This window comes from Pseudorca crassidens, chromosome 13 (assembly GCF_039906515.1).
Source record: "Pseudorca crassidens isolate mPseCra1 chromosome 13, mPseCra1.hap1, whole genome shotgun sequence".
NCBI lineage: Eukaryota > Metazoa > Chordata > Mammalia > Artiodactyla > Delphinidae > Pseudorca > Pseudorca crassidens.
Window position 1 is genome coordinate 46,914,876 of NC_090308.1, and position 18,959 is coordinate 46,933,834.

Sequence of the window (18,959 nt, forward strand, 5' to 3'; positions counted from 1 at the left end):
ACTTGCGGCAGCAGCGTGACTTACGGCCGCCCTGCCGCCTCGGAGAGAGCCGTTGGTGGGCAGGAAATACGCAGGCCGGCGCGGGCTCCTGGATGAAGCGGGACGGCCGCGCTGCAGCATGACCCAGTCGGTGGTCATACAGGGTAAGCCGCCCCGGGAGGGTGGGGACCTGGTCGCCGCCGAGGCGAGTGGCCCTGTTGCTGCCTAATGTCTATTCTCTTACCTTCCTGGGCGCAGTCGGCCAGTGCGGAAACCAGATTGGCTGCTGCTTCTGGGACCTGGCGCTGAGGGAGCACGCCGCAGTCAACCAGGTACCGTCCCCAACGCGCGGGAGACCCCCATGCCCGCCTGTCCCCGAGGCTCTTCCAAAAAATAAGCATTAATACTCTGGGAGCTTTTATCTGGCCGATGTAAGTTGTATGGGATCTTCTCGGTAAAGGGCAAACTGGTTTTTAAACTTCTGTTGGCGTTAGACACAAGAGTCCAAACGAACACTCGCCGGAGATCTTAGTTTTAAGGTTCCTTAATTCTCAGGGTTGCATCTTTATCAGGGTTCTTGTGAGGAGCAATGAGATAGCATATGTGAAAGTACTTTGTAAAATAGGTACCATGTGTGGCATTATATTCCTTAATTTAACCAGTCAGCTTTTTAAATGATCACCAAGAATGCAGGGAAAGCTCTCATTTGATGCACCTGCTCTACAGTTCTGTGGGGACGCCTTTTCTCAGTACCTTCAGCTGCACTTAATCCATAGATCTCGCGGTATTTGCTCTTCTCTAGATTGGAAGAATCAGTATAACCATTTTATGATTGTTTGCTTTTTCTTATTGTAGCCATATGCCGGCCTTTAAAGTATTGTGGGATTATTAAATTAAAAGGACTTCGTTTGGGAAAGAGGCAAAACGTAATCAAGCGCTAATAAATGTATTTTTTTTTTTTAGAAAGCGATTTATGATGAGGCAATAAGCAGCTTCTTTAGAAATGTGGATACCAGGTAAGATGGGGTTAAAGTCTGTCACATAGCTTAATAATTATTTTCATGTCAGCAGTTTGGGAGAAAATTCTTCAGAGGACAGTAAAAGCAGTTGATAACTGTAAAGAAGTTGTTTGGCTTTTTTGTTTGTTTTTCTCATTATTGAAAGCATATTGTCATTCTCTTGTCATTAATATTCTCATGTCATTAGGCAGAGCAGAGCAGGACAACAGGTTTCCTTTTAAAGCCATATGAAGGAATAAAAGGAAACTTTAGTGTGCTTAATTTTAACTTGACCTTGAAGTAAAGTTTCACTAAAAGGAATGCTGAAAATTTCCCTGAGAGTGTCTTGTTAGTGCATTCAATAATGGCTAACTTTTGAAAGAAAAATACATTATTTACATTCCTGTGATATTACTTGTGGTCAGGAGTATTTGCTCTACAAATAGAATGTGCTAAAAAGGAGCAGAGCAGTTGTTGTCAGATTAGTTTTGTTTACTTAATAAAGGGTATATGTAAGTATATATCTTTTACCTGAAAGAGTAATTTGACATTCAGGGTGTGTTTCTAAGCTTTTAACATTAAATCATGAAGTTCATGCATTTTCAAAATGCTTAATAAAACTAAACCTGCCAGGCTTGAACTGAAAAATGCATACTTTATATCCAGTTTTAATCTAATAAAGATTTCAGTTCTAGTTTGAATTAGTTGGTTGGGTGTTTGAGGCAGTTATCTCCCTGGGAAGGCTAATTAGGCCCCACTTCCTTAGTGAATTTCAGAGTCTGACCCTCACGCTTGCAAACTCAGGAACTTCGATGACATCTTGATAATGGGTCCAGTGCTCTCTAGTACAGGCAGATAAACCAAACTCAGATAGGAAATTACAAAGCAGAAAGTCAGTGTAGTCATGGACAGTAGGAGCTATAACTCAAAAAGACTAGACACCCATTTTCTTTCAAAAGCACATTCTCTTCTGTAGGAAATCTATCAGGAGAGCTAAGTGATAAAAGGTTACTTAGTGACCATGGAATCAGACCAAGGTAAGTTAGGTGTATTACCTTAATGACTGGTGTTATTTATCTTTATTAATATGGAGATATCTGTCACATAGACTAGATTACCTCTTGTTTGTAAACTAGAACATCATCTCCCCTACATACTATTAAGAGACTCAAATTTGCCTTTGTAATACTTCCTTGTAGGTAGTATTCTAACTAAATCTGTACTTCCATTCCCTCTGTAATAACTCCTTTCATTGAATATTACATAGTTGAGATTCAGCTGGAAGCCATTCTCTCTTAATCAGCTGACTTTACCTAACTCTGTTCTCATCTACTCGGTTCGTTTTATAATTTAACCTAAGAGCATACTTATTTCTCCAATATCAAGTTTGAGGAGAAGAGCCTTGGCATCTTGCTCTTCTTTCCAACATAGTATCAACACATGCAGCATCTATTCCACAAGTTAGTACAAAAATTCTTTTTCAAAAATAAGACCACACCTTTGTATATACTTATTTATTTGAGGAAATTATCATACCTTTTTAATAGCATGATAGGAATTTACCTATACCAGGGGTTGGCAAACCTTTCCTGTAAAGGACCAGATGGTAGATATTTCAGGTTTTGCAGACCGTAAAGTCCATATCACATCTCCTTGAGCCCGCCATTGTAGTGTGAATGTAGGTATAGATAGTACATAAACAAATGAGTGTGGCTTTGTTCCAATAAAACTCGTTTTCACAAGTAGCTGGTCATACTTGGCCTGAGGATTATAGATTATCAACCCCCGACCTATAGCATCATCTATGCTCAATTCAGCTTCACTTCATATATTCTGTCTTGTAAACTATATTGACTTGTCCACTGTTTGTAGTCATAGACTTAGTTACTTTGGTGACTTATCTTCAACATGAAATTCTAGGAACAGCCTTAGATACTCAACTGTATATAACTGGTATGTTAGTTGATGTGTGTCTGGCTACAACAGAAAGCCTCACTAATGGTGGCTTAAACAATAGATGCATCCAGTTATGTCACATACAAAGAAATCTGTGTTTAGAGACATGCCCTAAAGACCAAGATACTGTCATATTGTTTCATGTGTTGGTTTTTTGTCCTCATGTTTTTGTACTTCATAACCGTAAAATGACAGCCTCCACTGCCAGGAATCCCATCTAGATTCGTGTTCAAGGTAGGAAAAAGGACCAACTGCATCTGGTCCTTTTTATCAGAAAGCTTCCCAGAATATCTCCTTTTTATTTCATTACCCAGAACTGGATTACATGACCAGCCCAAACTACAAAGAAAGCCAGGGAAATAAGTACCTCACTTTTTCAGCCTATTGGGAGGTGGGAGATTACGAATGGCTTCTTTGTTGCCTTTTGTGTCTGCCTCACTTGGCCTATAAGTAGTTTTACTATGTGAATGGAAGTTAATTTTATTACCTGATAGCACTATTAGCATGGAAGATCTTATGACCTTTTCTCATCTTTTACCTTTCAGAGTGGTTGGTGATGGTGGCAGTATTTCCAAGGGGAAAATTTGTTCTTTAAAAGCACGAGTAAGTCTTATACACTTGGATTCTTATATTGCATGTGTTTTTAAAATAACTCTACTTCCGTAACTATCATAAGAATAAAATTTTAATTTAACTTCTCAAAATAAAAAAAAGGTATTTGCTAAGCCACATTTAATATAAATATAATTAAGCAGACATTTGTGTCTCCATGAAACTTTAGGGGGAAAATTTTGTGCTTAAAGTGAAAATACTGCATATTTGGCATTTTTCTAAATGTTTTAGGGGAAATATATGTCTAGATAAATGATAACAAAAGCTTTTCTTAACTCTAAGCCTAAAATACATTCTAATGAAGGTTAATTTTCATATAAAAATGATGAAAGGTTTACTTGCACCAGAGTTACTATTCCCAGTACAAAGCATAGATTCAACCACATTCTAGTGAATACATAACATAACCATGTAAGACCTCCTGAACAAAAATACTTCTAGTCAATAGCCCATATTTAGTCTTAATCTCATTGCAGTTAACACTTCTCTTCTTTGATTGTGTCTCTGCAACAAACTGCTTTTTCCAGCTGTTGATCAGTAATGTTTGACTATGACAGAAAAGAAAGGCAGTTTTGGTGCTGTGGAAGTAATTGAGATGATAAGGATCAGACCGGGAGTAGCGGCTGAAAGAGTAAAGAGCAGTAGTGTTGTAGTATCTGGGAACCATCGCCTTGTATCTGTGATCTCCAGTGTCCTTGGGAAACAAATTTAGGGCAGAGACTATGTGCTTGTAGTCTGTTAGGATAATTGATTAACATTTGCTATAGTTCATGCCTTGGAGAGTGCTAACATCCCAATCCAAATCTTGTTCAGAGATAAAGAAACATTAACATTTCCTAGACCACTCCCAATTTGAGCTCTTTCCCACCACCCTACCAGTGAGCAAGTTGGCAAATGGAGGAAACACTGCTGGAAGAGAATAAATCAGTATGTTTCTATAGCCTTTGGCTTTTTTCCTAGAAGGTGTTCTTCCATTTCTTCTTAGTAGTCTTGGTGTCATGTGGCTCTGATCACTGAAGAGTCTAGGCTTCAAAAGATAATTTGGTGGCTGGGTTCCTCCACTGTGTTAATAGGCAAACACTCAGAATTTTGTAAATCCTGTATTACAATTAAGGGGAAGCTCAAGGGCCTAAAAGCTATCACCAGGTAGCTCTGGAATAAAATAATAAACATCGAATCTTGGAAGTTGTGACTCCAGATCTTGGATGACTAAGTGAGGAATCCAGAATAATTCCTTGTAATTAATTTCCTATGGAAAAACAAATCAGAGGTCTTATGTGACTAAGGAAAGATTGAAAGAGTTACAGACTGTCAGGGTTTAATGCTAAGTGACTATGACAGTGATGATTCCCTCAAAACTGACTTCAGGAGGTGCTTGAATGTCAGTTTGTATTCTGTATTCCCCTTCCTTTGCCTGATTGCAAAGTAATTGAAAGCATGTCTTAAATATGTTTAATCTTCCACAAATCATCTCAGTAAATCTATTTTGGAACAAGGACAGTAGAAGCTAATTTTGTTCTTTTTTGTAATCTTATACAACAGTGAAATCCCTCTTACATGGTTGATTGGGTGTTAAAGTCAGCATTTAAGATAAAAATTGCATATTATCAAAAAAATCCTTGAAAATCCCTAAAATTGCCAAGAAATGACCCTGTATAATCCTGTGTATGTATATTGATGCTGTATTTAAAGGAGCACATTTATAAAACAGAATTTTACAGTCTTTCTAATATACCACTGTAACATGATGATATAACATGTGATATTACTCAGCCATAAAAAGAAACAAAATTGAGTTATTTGTAGTGAGGTGGATGGACGTAGAGTCTGTCATACAGAGTGAAGTAAGTCAGAGAAAAACAAATACCGTATCCTAACACATATATATGGAATCTAAAAAAAAAAAAAGGTCATGAAGAACCTAGGGGCAGGACGGGAATAAAGATGTGGACCTACTAGAGAATGGACTTGAGGACACGGGGAGGGGGAGGGGTAAGCTGGGACAAAGTGAGAGAGTGGCATGGACATATATACACTACCAAATGTGAAACCGATAGCTAGTGGGAAGCAGCCGTATAGCACAGGGAGATCAGCTCCGTGCTCTGTGACCACCTAGAGGGATGGGATAGGGAGGGTAGGAGGGAGACGCAAGAGGGAGGGGATATGGGGATATATGTATATGTATAGCTGATTCACTTTGTTATACGGCAGAAACTAACACACCATTGTAAAGCAATTATACTCCAATAAAGATGTTTAAAAAAAAAAAGTGGTATGCTGTCATACAATTAGAAATATATTTCTAAAGTACTGTGTAATAATATTTTAATTGCCAGCTTACAGTAGCATACTTAATTACACAAATAATTGAATTCACAGAATTTAAATGGGCATAAATTGTGACTCCACTGTAGTCAGTACTCGGTAAGTGTCAAACTTGACTGTCTCCCTTTGATAAAATAATAGAGCATAGAGTTTGGTGGTTAAGAGTGAAGATTCTGCAGCCAGGCTAGCCAGGTTTGAATCAGCTCTACCACTTCCTAGCTGGGTGATCACAGCCAAGTTATTTAATTTTTCTAGGCCTCAGTTTCCTCATGTGTAAACTGGGAGTAATTACAGTACCTGTGCATAGGGTTGTGAGGATTAAATGGGGTGATACATGTACCGTGGCATGTAGTAAGTGCTTAATGTTACATGCTCACCAGCACTGAAAAAGCCCATAAATCAAGCACTTTCTCTGTGACTCTGAATCAAAGACTTAGGTTAAAGGGGACCCTAACATCATTTCAGATTACTTTTTTCAACTTTGCTTTTTTATTTATTTAACTCTATTTTACTCTTTCATTCTTCTTCCTCAGTGTAGGAAATATAGAAAGTAAAGTACAAAACAGTGGGGACAGAGGGTATATAATTCTACTGCCAAGCTATCTCTGCTTACATTTTGCTGTATTTCCATCCAGTCTTTTCTATTTTTCTTTCCATAGCTAATTTTATGTTTTATTTTCTCATTTTCTTCTTAGTAATAGAGGTTATCTCCCATGTCAATAAAGTTTGTGATATTTAGTGAGTTTGTGAATTTAGATTGCGAGTTACTTAGGGGAAGGGACACTTGTCATCTTTGACATCTATCCAGTGCCTTGGCTTTGCACGTAATAGTAGTTTACTGATTTGATTTGGACAGTTTTCGGCTGTGATTCATAAAGAGCAGCATGGTTATTCCTAGTGACCAAATACATTAATGAACCCTACATTTATTGAGAATTGTTTCTGGTTAAGGTTACCTTCTAAACTTCTGAGACCTTGTTCTCAAGAAATTTATAGTCACATAAGCACATAAATAAAAGAATTTTATTAGAAATTAGAAATTATTAGAAAATCAGAATTATTCAGTTCCTTTTTTTACTTCTTATTCTTAGGGTAAGAATTTAGAATCCATCTTCTCATTGGATTCCACCTTTGGAGCAGAGTGAAATTATTTTTTAAGTTTTATAACAGACTCCACAAAGAGAGTCAAAGATTTGATCAAACTTAAACTATAAAAAGAACAATGCAACTTCAAAAATTCTTTTTATTTACAGAGTGACTAAAGAAAAATATGCTAATTACATTTTATTTGTCTTTCTCAGGCTGTCTTGATTGACATGGAGGAAGGGGTAGTAAATGAAATTCTTCAGGGACCATTGAGAGATGTATTTGATAGTAAGCAGCTCATCACTGATATTTCTGGCTCAGGGAATAATTGGTGAGAATATGCTGGATGTAAAAATTAAATGTCATCTGAAAAAAAAAAGAGGAATCTTTCCTTTATTCTGATAGGTCCTGCTGACATGAAGCAAGATACAACTTGCCATACCTAACTCTAGGCCTTTCAGCCCATCATCTTTTCCTTGATAGATGATGGTGTTCACAATGCTTGGAAGCCATCTGTATCCTAGTTGTTTCTCTTTTTTTTTTTTTAAGAAAAAGATGAATCATGAAAAATTGATTTACTAAATTTCTCATTGTAATTTGATTCTTGCATAACTGCTAAGTAGTGACAAAAGTTGTATTTATTTTTTTGATATGTAGTTCCACATTTATATATTCTATAGAATTCTTCACTTGTCCATAAAGATACAAATGAAAGGTTGTTCACTGAAACATTGTTTTTAACATCAGATAGTACTCAACAGGGGCTTGTTTAAATCAATTATAGTATATCCATACAATGGAAAATCATGCAACTCTTATAAAATGTAACATATCTGTATGGAAATTTTCTAACATTTTAAAAATCAGAAGTATTAAGGCATGGAACAATGTGGCTAGCATACTAATTTGTATATGAAAACCCTTACCTTTTTCTTTTTAACATCTTTATTGGAATATAATTGCTTTACGTTGTTGTGTTTCTCCTGTGTAACAGAGTGAATCAGCTATACATATACATATATCCCCATATCTCCTCCCTCTTGCATCTCCCTCCCACCCTCCCTATCCCACCCCTCTAGGTGGTCACAGAGCACCGAGCTGATCTCCCTGTGCTATGCAGCTGCTTCCCACTAGCTAGCTGTTTTACATTTGGTAGTGTATGTATGTCCATGCCACTCTCTCACTTTGTCCCAGCTTACCCTTCCCCCTCCCCGTGTCCTCAAGTCCATTCTCTACATCTGCATCTTTATTCCTGTCCTGCCCCTAGGTTCCTCAGAACCTTACTTCACTCTGTATGAGAGACTATTGGTCCATCCACCTCACTACAAATAACTCAATTTTGTTTCTTTTTATGGCTGAGTAATATTCCATTGTATATATGTGCCACATCTTCTTTATCCATTCATCTGTTGATGGACACTTAGGTTGCTTCCATGTCCTAGCTATTGTAAATAGTGCTGCGGTGAACATTGTGGTACATGAGTCTTTTTGAATTATGGTTTTCTCAGGGTATATGCCCAGTAGTGGGATTGCTGGGTCATATGGTAGTTCTAGTTTTAGTTTTTTAAGGAACCTCCATACTGTTCTCCATAGTGGCTGTATCAATTTAAAAGTTGTAAGTATTTTTATAAACTGTTCTCTTACCTATAGTATTCGACTCAGTCAAAGTTTTCCCATCAGTCAGATTTAATAGAATTGATAGAGATGCAAGCCAGACCAGTGTCCCAGCATTCAAGGTCAGTCTGAGGCTATATTTGGCCCTTAAATATATAATGGTCTCTTCTCCTTAATGGGAAAAAAGCTCCAACAGTGATCATTTTAAAATTTACATTGACACTGGTTTTGCTGTTTTTTAAAAAGTAAGTAGGTTCTTGTTTGCCAGTCTAATATTTGTTATTTAAATTATTTGCAGTTAGTCCCTCAGGTTTATAATGTGTAATACTGTGTAATTTTACTAAAGCATGAATTTGAGTCTTGTGTTCTGAGAGACTTATTTGGGGAGAACCAGTCACTAAAATAAGTGTGTCCACCATCCAACCAGCTTTCTCTAATTGTCGTATAACTTATTCTGCAACTTTTGAGTTACACCTGACTACATGTTGTATGGAAATCGTTCTTACATTTCAATTCATCATAATAATACTTGCAAACTTGGGCAACCAAAAAGGCTTGCAGAACCTCATGAATATCAGTTTTCTACTGGGTGGCATTTCATCTAGTAATAACATGATATGACCAATATTTTTTTCATGTTTTAAACCAAAGTAGGTCAGTTTAAAATTTTTTACTTTTATGTCTTTCTAGTTGACCACATTCTGCTTTTTAATACATGAAAGTGCAATCAGTTTACTTTCAATGAAGATGAGAAAAAACTTAACTAAAACCTTGTTTTGTCGTAATTATACCTTAAGAGCAGATAAATTTTAAAAACCATAGTTTAGGGCTTCCCTGGTGGCACAATGGTGGAGAGTCCGCCTGCCGATGCAGGGGACACAGGTTCGTGCCCCGGTCCGGGGAGATCCCACGTTCCGCGGAGCGGCTGGGCCCGTGAGCCATGGCCGCTGAGCCTGCACGTCTGGAGCCTGTGCTCCGCAACGGGAGAGGCCACAGCCGTGAGAGGCCCGTGTACCACAAAAAAAAAAACAAAAACATAGTTTAATATCCATTGATAATGAACTATTTTATCAGCATATTTGAGGATTATAGGTATATATATTTGTTAAATTATCTTCCTATATCCTTGAGATATCATAATATGATTTATTGATGTTAAACAGGAATAAAATTTACATACTACAGTAAAAATACTTTTTGAAGCTTATCTGTAGTCTTTTCATTTAGTTCAGAAATAATAAAATCTTGAAATAATAAATGCAAGGATTTTTTTTTTAATCTATATTCTTTTTTCCAGGGCTGTGGGTCACAAAGTGTTTGGCAGTCTTTATCAGGAACAGATTCTAGAGAAACTCAGAAAGTCAGCAGAGCACTGTGATTGTTTGCAGTGTTTTTTTATAATACATTCCATGGGAGGAGGTAAAATTATTTATTCATTTGTCTATAACAATGTGAAAATGCAAGTGAGAATTCATTTTGCCAACATAAGCCTTGTTTTCAGACCTTTGCTTAATAAATATAGAACTATTAAGAATTAAGAGTATGTTTATGAATGTATGTACATAACAGCTTTTTAGCTTAAATTTTTGTCAAATTGTGTCACTCTGACCATTTTTTAAAAATTTAAACCCTTTTAAAGAGTCAGTAGAAATGAATCTGAAAAACTTTTTTCTTTTATCTTTAGTAGAAGGTAGATTTCAATATAAGCTTTTTGGAATGCTGCCTTTCTCCTAAGAGCTTGCTTATGCAGTTTCATATGCTGACTAGAACTAAGTATTTGTGGCATATTCATAGATACGTTTGCAAAAGAATATCAGTACCCTTTCTTTAACTACCTTCAATCCTTTCTTGTGTCCAATAAGAGAAATAAGTAAAAGAAATCCTCTTAGTCAACTCCCTTAAATCATTCCTTACATGGTAATTAATCACCTTGACCTAGAATAAATGATCTGCATTGCTTTCTTTCCCAGCGAAGCCTGTACCTTGCAAATGAAGTATTTTGTTCCCCTGTTCCATGAAGTAGAAACAGATCATAATTTGATAATTTCAAAAGAGAATTAGCCTATTTTAAAAGAAAACTTTGCCATGCTTTTTTCCTCCAAGCTGAGATTAAGATTTTTATATTCAGCAGGTTATGTACAGTTGACTTTCTTATACATATCTGTTATTCAGTATGATAGCATTTGAAAATTAAAGTTAAAATTGCTATGTAACCATGCCTTTAGAAGACCATCATAATCATTAAATTAAGAAGCTAATTTTCAGGGCTTCCCTGGTGGCACAGTGGTTGAGAGTCCGCCTCAACCGCGGTTCGTGCTCCGGTCCGGGAAGATCCCGCATGGCGCGGAGCGGCTAGGCCTGTGAGCCATGGCCGCTGAGCCTGCGCATCCGGAGCCTGTGCTCCGCAACGGGAGAGGCCACAACAGTGAGAGGCCGCGTACCGCTAAAAAAAAAAAAAACTAATTTTCTTTATACTGGTATAATTAACCTGCAGATTTTGAGTAAGTTTTCAAAAAAAACCAATTTGATTTATAGTTCATTATGGTGCTTTTTTTTTATATCCCTCTATTACTCAGAATCTCAGTAGACTGTACTTTATTTATAATTCACTGAAAATGGCAAAAATACTTTAAATAATATTGAAGGCTAAAAATGAAGTCTTTTCCCACATCTAATCCCTAATCTCTCTCCTCACAGATTATCAAGTTTGCCAGTGTCTGTCCTTCCAGATATTTCCTGTGCCCATTGTGTGTTTTTCCATAAACAAGATCATGAAATACATACTACCCTGTAATGTTTTCACTTTAAATCTTTCCTGAACATCTTTCATCAGCTCTGTCCAATTGTGAGAATATGTAATAATTTTTAAAGTCAGTTCCTCATTGATGGATGTCAAGTTATTTATGGTTTTTAGCTACTACATAAAATCCCCAGCGAACATCTGGTACCTATATCTTTGTTCATTTGTGCCACAATAGCTGTAGGCAGTATTCCTAGAAAGGAAAGTGGAACCAAAGAATATGTACATTTTAAGTTTTGGTTGATATTACTAAATAACCTTCCTACATTATTGCATCAATCCGTATGATTAGCAGCAATGTATAAGAGTTTATTTCCGCACACTGTCACCAACGCTGAGTATTATGAGACAAAATCTGTCTAATACAATATGTTCAAAATTATATTGCTTTAATTTGCATTTTTTAATTAGAGAAAAGGTTGAGCGTCTTTACATCTATTTGCCATTTGATTTATTTTGAGTTACAATTTATATCCTTTGCTCATTTTTCCATTGCATTATTTGTATTATTTTGTTGTTGATTTGTGACCCTCTTTATTAAAGAAATTTAGTCCTCCAGCATGTTTGAAGATTTTTTCTTAGTTTGCCTTTTTATTTTGTTTGTTTTTATATATACATATATAGAGAGAGGGGGGAGTTTTGTTTATTTTTAATGGAATCAAAACTATCTTCTATAATGGCTCTGGTTTTTTATAATGCTTAGAAAGTCCTCATTAAAGATTAACCCAAAAAATCTCCCTCACTTTCATCTAATATTTTTAACATCATAGCCTTTTTTTTTTGCGGTATGCGGGCCTCTCACTGTTGTGGCCTCTCCCGTTGCAGAGCACAGGCTCCGGACGTGCAGGCTCAGCGGCCGTGGCTCACGGGCCTAGCCACTCCGTGGCATGTGGGATCTTCCCAGACCGGGGCATGAACCCGTCATCGTAGCCTTTTAATATTTATCCAAATGGGGTTAGAGCATTATTGGCTTATAAACTTTTTCTCATCTGGACAGCAAGAAATACATTTTACATTACAAACCAACACACACACAAACATACACAAACTAAAACAAAAGATTATTTACCCACACTATATGTGACATACTAATATTTCTGCGTTTCATTTAAGAAAAGAAAATACTGGTCCTAACCTTATAAATTAGTTTCATAGCCCACTGATGGTTCACAAGCCATAGTTTGAAAAGCACCAGGGTAAAGGATTCCAGTTTTCTTTTAGTTCTTAAAAATATCTGAATTTATATATATGTAACTCTGTGTGTCAGAAAATTACCTTAATGAAGTTCTTAGAGTTTCTGCTTTTAGATAGATAGTAAAAAAGTTTCCTCTTTGAAACTTTTGTAAATTCAAGTTGGTCATGCTTAACTTTAAATTTTAACTCAGCATTTAAGTTGCTTAATGTCATGATAGTGTTCATCATTAAGATTATATAGGTGCTGCACTAAAGATGTCAAGATAGTTTGTTTTTTCTTAAGTTGCTTAACATCAAGTGTAGACTAAATACTGTCTTAGTTGCATTTTTTACTCTTCAGTCAGTTCTTTTGACATCATAGAGATATAACTTGAATGTAAAAAAGTGTAAAACATAGAAAGGCCTCTCATCATCACAGTCAGACCCAGAGGTTGAATTCATGACTTTAAGTCTCACTACCTATATTGTCTTCATTTCTTTATCTGAAATTAATTAGTTAATATATAATCACAGGAATAAGTTGAAAATTGTATGTCTTTAATACATAGGTTTTTAACACAAAAAGAGAATTCCGTTATATTCTGAACCATTTATGCTGTTTTCTTTTTGAAATCTTAATCTTCAGGAACAGGATCTGGACTTGGCACATTTCTTTTAAAGGTGCTTGAGGATGAATTCCCAGAAGTATACAGATTCGTGACTTCAATTTATCCTTCTGGTGAAGATGATGTCATAACCTCGCCTTATAATAGCATGTTGGCAATGAAGGAACTTAACGAGCATGCAGACTGTGTGTTGCCCATTGACAACCAAGTAAGAAATGGCATTGAATTTATGGACATACTATGTATACATTCAGTCCTGTGTTATGCTTATGTGTGTACGTGAAACAGTCTCTTCACTTTTCAGCCTTCCCATCTAAGAGAAAAAATAAGTTTAAATTGCTTTTTTTGGTCTTTTTCTTCCTGGTAGAATGTCATTTATGTCCTCTCTTCTTAATTGCTTCTCTCCCAATATTTTTCCCTTAAAAGTCTTTATTTGACATCATTAGCAAAATTGACCTCATGGTGAATTCTGGAAAGTTGGGTACAGCTATAAAGCCAAAGAGTCTGGTTACTTCAAGTGCTGGAGCTTTTAAAAAGCGGCAGGAGAAACCATTTGATGCAATGAACAACATTGTGGCAAATTTGCTGCTCAACCTAACAAGGTAATCCGTTTGACAGTGTACTTAAGGGCAGTTTAAAAATTTCCCTTGCTTTTGATAATGTTTTGCAGTAGCATTTTTTAGTTATTCTGAGTTGTAGAAGCTTTTTTAAAAACTTTATTTAAAATAAAAATTTTAGTTTGTCTAGTGTTTTCACATCTTGGAGTAATAGGCCAGAATTTTATTTTCTCTGACTCCAGAGGAGCATTTTGTTTTCCCCAGGTACGTTCCATGGAATATTAACAGATGTTAAATGGTAAAGGGTTTTGAAGGAGATACACTTGAGAAACACTTGGTTAGACAAAAACAAACTTGGTTGTTTTGTTTGTTTTTTTTTTTGCTGCGAAATGTCTTAACCTTTTAAACCAGCTAATCTATACCTCTTTATTAGCTGGTCCAAAATATTTCTTCGACTTTGATCTAAAAAATTGCTTTGGCATTATTATATTCCAAATTGTAGAGCATGTAAGCAAATCCCAGGGGAATTTAGTAAGGTTTATAGTATAATTAAATAACTGTTGAACTGTATGTATTTAATTCAATCTAAAGTCTGTTTTAAGTAAGATTTTTATGTAGGTAATTAGCAACTGTAGTAGAGTGGTTACACTTCAGATAATCCTGAAATAAGAATTGCTGTAGATGTTATGTTATATTTTGATTATCTTTATACACGATGTTCATGATACTAAATTTCACTAATACAGAAAAAAAAGAGCATCTATTCTCTAATGAAGTACAGCGTACGAAAGGATGTAGGAAAGTGCCTGCTGACTAAATCAAGCTACATTAAGTTAAATATTTTTCATGCTTTAATGTTAATTTTTTAGCTCTGCAAGGTTTGAAGGATCCCTTAATATGGACCTTAATGAAATCAGCATGAATTTAGTTCCTTTTCCTCAACTGCATTATCTTGTGTCAAGCCTAACACCTCTGTATACACTGGCAGATGTTAACATTCCTTCTCGAAGGTAAGATGTAGTAACTTTATTCCAATTACTTGAGGGCTCAAATTACTTTAAAAGCAAACACATTTTTAAGAGAAAAGTTTATAGTAACTAGTTATTTCTTCATACCATTTTCTTTGTGAGAATTATATAAAATATAGGTGATGACAGCCATTTTTCCATTAAGTGAATGCTTCCTTGTTTAGAAGTCATTGTTTAAAAATGTCAGTATTAAACTATTTGAAATTAAATCTAATAACGAAATTTTTAAGCTTATGAAAATTAATAAAGATATAATTTTTATTGAAAAAGATTTAAAGGCTTTGAAGTCTGATGTACTTAAATATGAATGCTAATTCTATCATTTACTAGCTACAGAACCTTGGGCAGGTGACGAACTTTTAGTTTTTCTCATCTTTAAAAATGAGAGTCAGAGTACCTACCTCATAAGCTTGTTGGTATATTAAATAAGAGTATCTTTTAAAGCTCTTACCCCAGTCTAGCACCATAGAGGGTTTACGGATATTACTCTATTATAGCTATTATGTATCACTTCCAGAACACCTTGTTTTATAACTGTGTCATTTTTAAGCATAAAACTTACATCAATTTACTTAACAAAAATGTAGTTGAAACATACTCTTATCATATACAATGATGATGAGCTTGAAAAGGTCACACTGACATTCACAGTTGACTGAGGGAAAAGGTCTTGTCAAACTCTGCTAGAGGAAATTATGTAAATGACAAAGTAAAAACTAGATTACAGATCTTTTTAATAGTTTAAATTTTGGCAACATAATTCTATACTGTGGGAATGTCACAGTAATACTGATTAACTTCTATTTGAGCAAGTAAATAACTGAGTATGCCAACTAATAGGTGCGGTCTCTTTCTTTGTGGGATGCTGATGAGCTTAACAAGTTAAGCGACTTGCATAGTTTATTGAACATGGGAATCAATCATTAAATGATTGCTTTTATTATCAGCCCAGCATATTAAAAATGAGTATATTTAGTAAAAGGTACACCTTTAATGTGGACACATAGAATGTAAATTGGTGCTAAACTATTTATTGTACAGTGGTGATTATCCAGACATTTAAAGTTACTCCCTAAAAAAATAAAAACATGTAATTTCTAATTAAATTCAGCATAATCCTGCTTGGGTGGGTGTGTGTGTGTGTGTGTGTGTGTGTGTGTGTGTGTGTGTGTGTGTGTGTGTGTGTGTGTGTGTGTGTGTGTGTGTGTGTGTGTGTGTACATATTTTTTTTTCTTTTTGGTTGTGCTGGGTCTTAGTTGTGGCAGGTGGGCTCCTTAGTTGCAGCTTACCAGCTCCTTAGTTGTGGCATGCGAACTCTTAGTTGCAGCATGCATATGGCATTTAGTTCCCCGAGAGCCTAACATTGTCCTTTGATAGCTTCCTCATTATTCCTAAGTAATTTATGATATATTTTATAGACAAAGTAATCTTAATGTAGTAGGTTTTTAATTAGTTTTGATAGTTCTGATACTACGAAGTAGGTAAGCGTACTGAACTAAGTAAAAATGACACAATTTTTAGAAATTAGTACTACATAGAGCTCACTAATGATGTAGTCAATATTTGTAGCTACCTGAAATCAGGTATATATAAAATACATTGCAGAAGCTTTTTATTCCCCCTAAAAAAAAATATTGCGTGATTTTCTCTCATATTTATCCAGATTGCTTTGAGGAAATGATAGCTGAGATTCAGAATATATTTGTGTGTGAAGTTTATTTACCTGTAGATGACTGTCTTTTCATTTTATAGTTACACATAGAAGAAAGATGTAGTACAGTATTTTGTATGAACAGTGACTGTCTCATTGTTTTAGGTTGGATCAGATGTTTTCAGATGCCTTCAGTAAAGATCACCAGCTAATTCGAGCTGACCCCAAACATAGTCTCTACCTCGCCTGTGCCCTCATGGTTAGAGGAAATGTACAGATTTCTGATCTTCGCAGAAATATTGAAAGGTTCAATTTTATATTTTTCAAGATAATGTTATGTGTACTGTTTGTAACTGTAGCATGTAGTTAAGTAGCACTGTGAACTTAATTGAAGTGTGACTTTGAGCAAGCTACTTAGCCTCTCTGAGCCTATTTTCCTCAAATGTAGAATAAGAATAATAATAGTACAGAGTTGTTGTTTATGTTAATTATGTTATGCACATTAAATGATGAGATGTTATTTTCTGAAAATGTTCAGGAAATTTAGCTATTATTGTTTTTATTACCATTGCTACTACCACTACACTGCTTCTAAGTTTGTTTTACTATTTGACAGTCTTACTTTTTAGGAAAACTGCTCTATTGAATTACAAAGTAAGGAAAATTATAATACCTTCATTTCTTTTCATCCCCAGATTTCTAATGTTAAGGAATGTGTTTCTAGCTTCTTGAATCATCATTATGGCCAATTTAATGTCCCTTAGTTCACTGTTAGACTGTACCATAATACTGCTAGTATTAAAAAATAGGTAACTTACATTATATACTAAGCACTTAGAATGGTACCATTAGTAATGTCCCAGTTTAATGTGGGCTGCCATAATATGGCAGATATTTTAGTACCTTAATTCTTACCTTTGAGTTTTTGCATCTCAGATTAAAACCTTCTCTACGGTTTGTCTCCTGGAATCAAGAAGGCTGGAAGACCAGCCTGTGTTCAGTACCTCCTGTGGGCCATTCCCATTCATTATTAGCTTTAGCAAACAACACATGCATCAAGCCTACCTTCATAGAACTGAGAGAGAGATTCACGAGGCTCTACAGAAAAAGGGTAATCATCAGTACACCTTTTTAACTATATGTGTTTATTTTGGCTATTTAAGATGTGTGCTCAAGAATTAAAGTAACACAAATCAGGTGTGATCCTGCCTGCTATATCTTATATCTGTGTATTGATTATAACTGAAGAGGAGAGGCTTACTCAGACTCCAAATGAGAAATCTCATGGGTTTATAGGATTTAGGTTCTCATTTCTCTTGTAAAGCTGAGTGTGAACTATCATTTTAATATGAATATTTACATTATAGGATAGTTGTCTGTATTAAATTTCCTGAAAATGGTCAAGATCATTCAGTTTTTTTATTTATAGGCTCATCTTCATCACTATCTACAAATTGAAGGGATGGAGGAAAGCTGTTTCACAGAAGCCCTGTCATCTTTATCAGCGCTCATACAGGAATATAACCAACTGGATGCCACAAAAAGCATGCCTGCCGAGGAGTTACCTAGACTAAGCGTAGCTGTGTGAAAAAGAAACCCCAAAGATACAATTTCTTTTTCTTAATTTCACATGTTTTGTCCCCTTACCTTTCTATTTTAGAATTTTTGTGATTCAGAAAGGCTGATTTGTGTTTTTCATATTGGGAAGTTTTTGTCTTTAGAGTAGTTTCCATTTAATCACAATTTGTTGATGATCCCACTGTGTGAAATTAGCCAAGTCCTAGTGCCTTGACTTTAAACATCTGTCTTTCAAAAAGTCATGTTTTCTAAAATTGAGAGAACAGAGTTCTTCAGCATTTTATTTTATTTATAGTCTCATATGTAGGCATTTATACAGAGATAATCATGTCTTCAGTAAGTCTTGTACAGATGTATTTTTTATATTTATTTATAATTTATGTCTTCACATTCTGTTTAAATTCTCCTAACTCTTTAAAAGTAAATACGGGAGTAGAAGAACACAGTATAAATATTTCTATGTAATACCCACTAACTTCAGGAATAGATTTTATTACAACTTGAGGTTTCATTTCTTCTTTGGGTAACCACTTGTTTGCACTCAAAAGAATCACAATTTACAATTATTTTAACTTGTATTAAATTATTTTTAAATATAATGGTTTTTTATCAAACCAGTTAATTTTGTAACAATAAATGTCCATGTTTTTAAACCATGCTACTTACCAGTTTTGCTTGTCCCTTTTTTTTTTTGGCCATGCCACATTGCATGTGGGATCTTAGTTCCCCAACCAGGGATCAGACCTGCACCCCTTGCATTGGGAATGTGGAGTTTTAACCACTGAACTGCCAAAGAAGGCCCACTTGTCACTATTTATACAAGCAAACAGAACATTACTAAGCTTGATATCCTCTTTGAAACTTTGCAGTAAATGACTAATAGTCTAGTGAAAGTGTTCCGGTTACTATAAATCTCCAGTTTTAGTCTTCAACATTAATTTATCTTTAATCACAATTTATATTTAAAATTCATAGG

The 18,959-nt window shown here is 35.3% G+C and overlaps 1 protein-coding gene across 2 annotated transcripts; it reads left to right on the plus strand.

Annotated features, from left to right (window-relative positions):
* The first annotated feature begins 12 nt into the window (after positions 1-12).
* Positions 13-18,636, plus strand: TUBE1 (tubulin epsilon 1). Of its 2 annotated transcripts, XM_067702324.1 has the most exons (12): positions 13-143; positions 238-311; positions 943-995; positions 3,479-3,536; positions 7,172-7,287; positions 9,868-9,989; positions 13,190-13,377; positions 13,596-13,771; positions 14,596-14,736; positions 16,571-16,711; positions 17,342-17,516; positions 17,835-18,636. In XM_067702324.1, exons 1-12 carry the CDS (start codon positions 119-121, stop codon positions 17,991-17,993), a joined length of 1,428 nt encoding a protein of 475 aa, XP_067558425.1. In that variant the 5' UTR covers positions 13-118; the 3' UTR covers positions 17,994-18,636. The 2 variants fall into 2 exon arrangements, with proteins under 2 accessions (XP_067558425.1, XP_067558426.1); XM_067702325.1 differs by lacking the exon at positions 17,342-17,516.
* Positions 18,637-18,959: the final 323 nt, after the last annotated feature.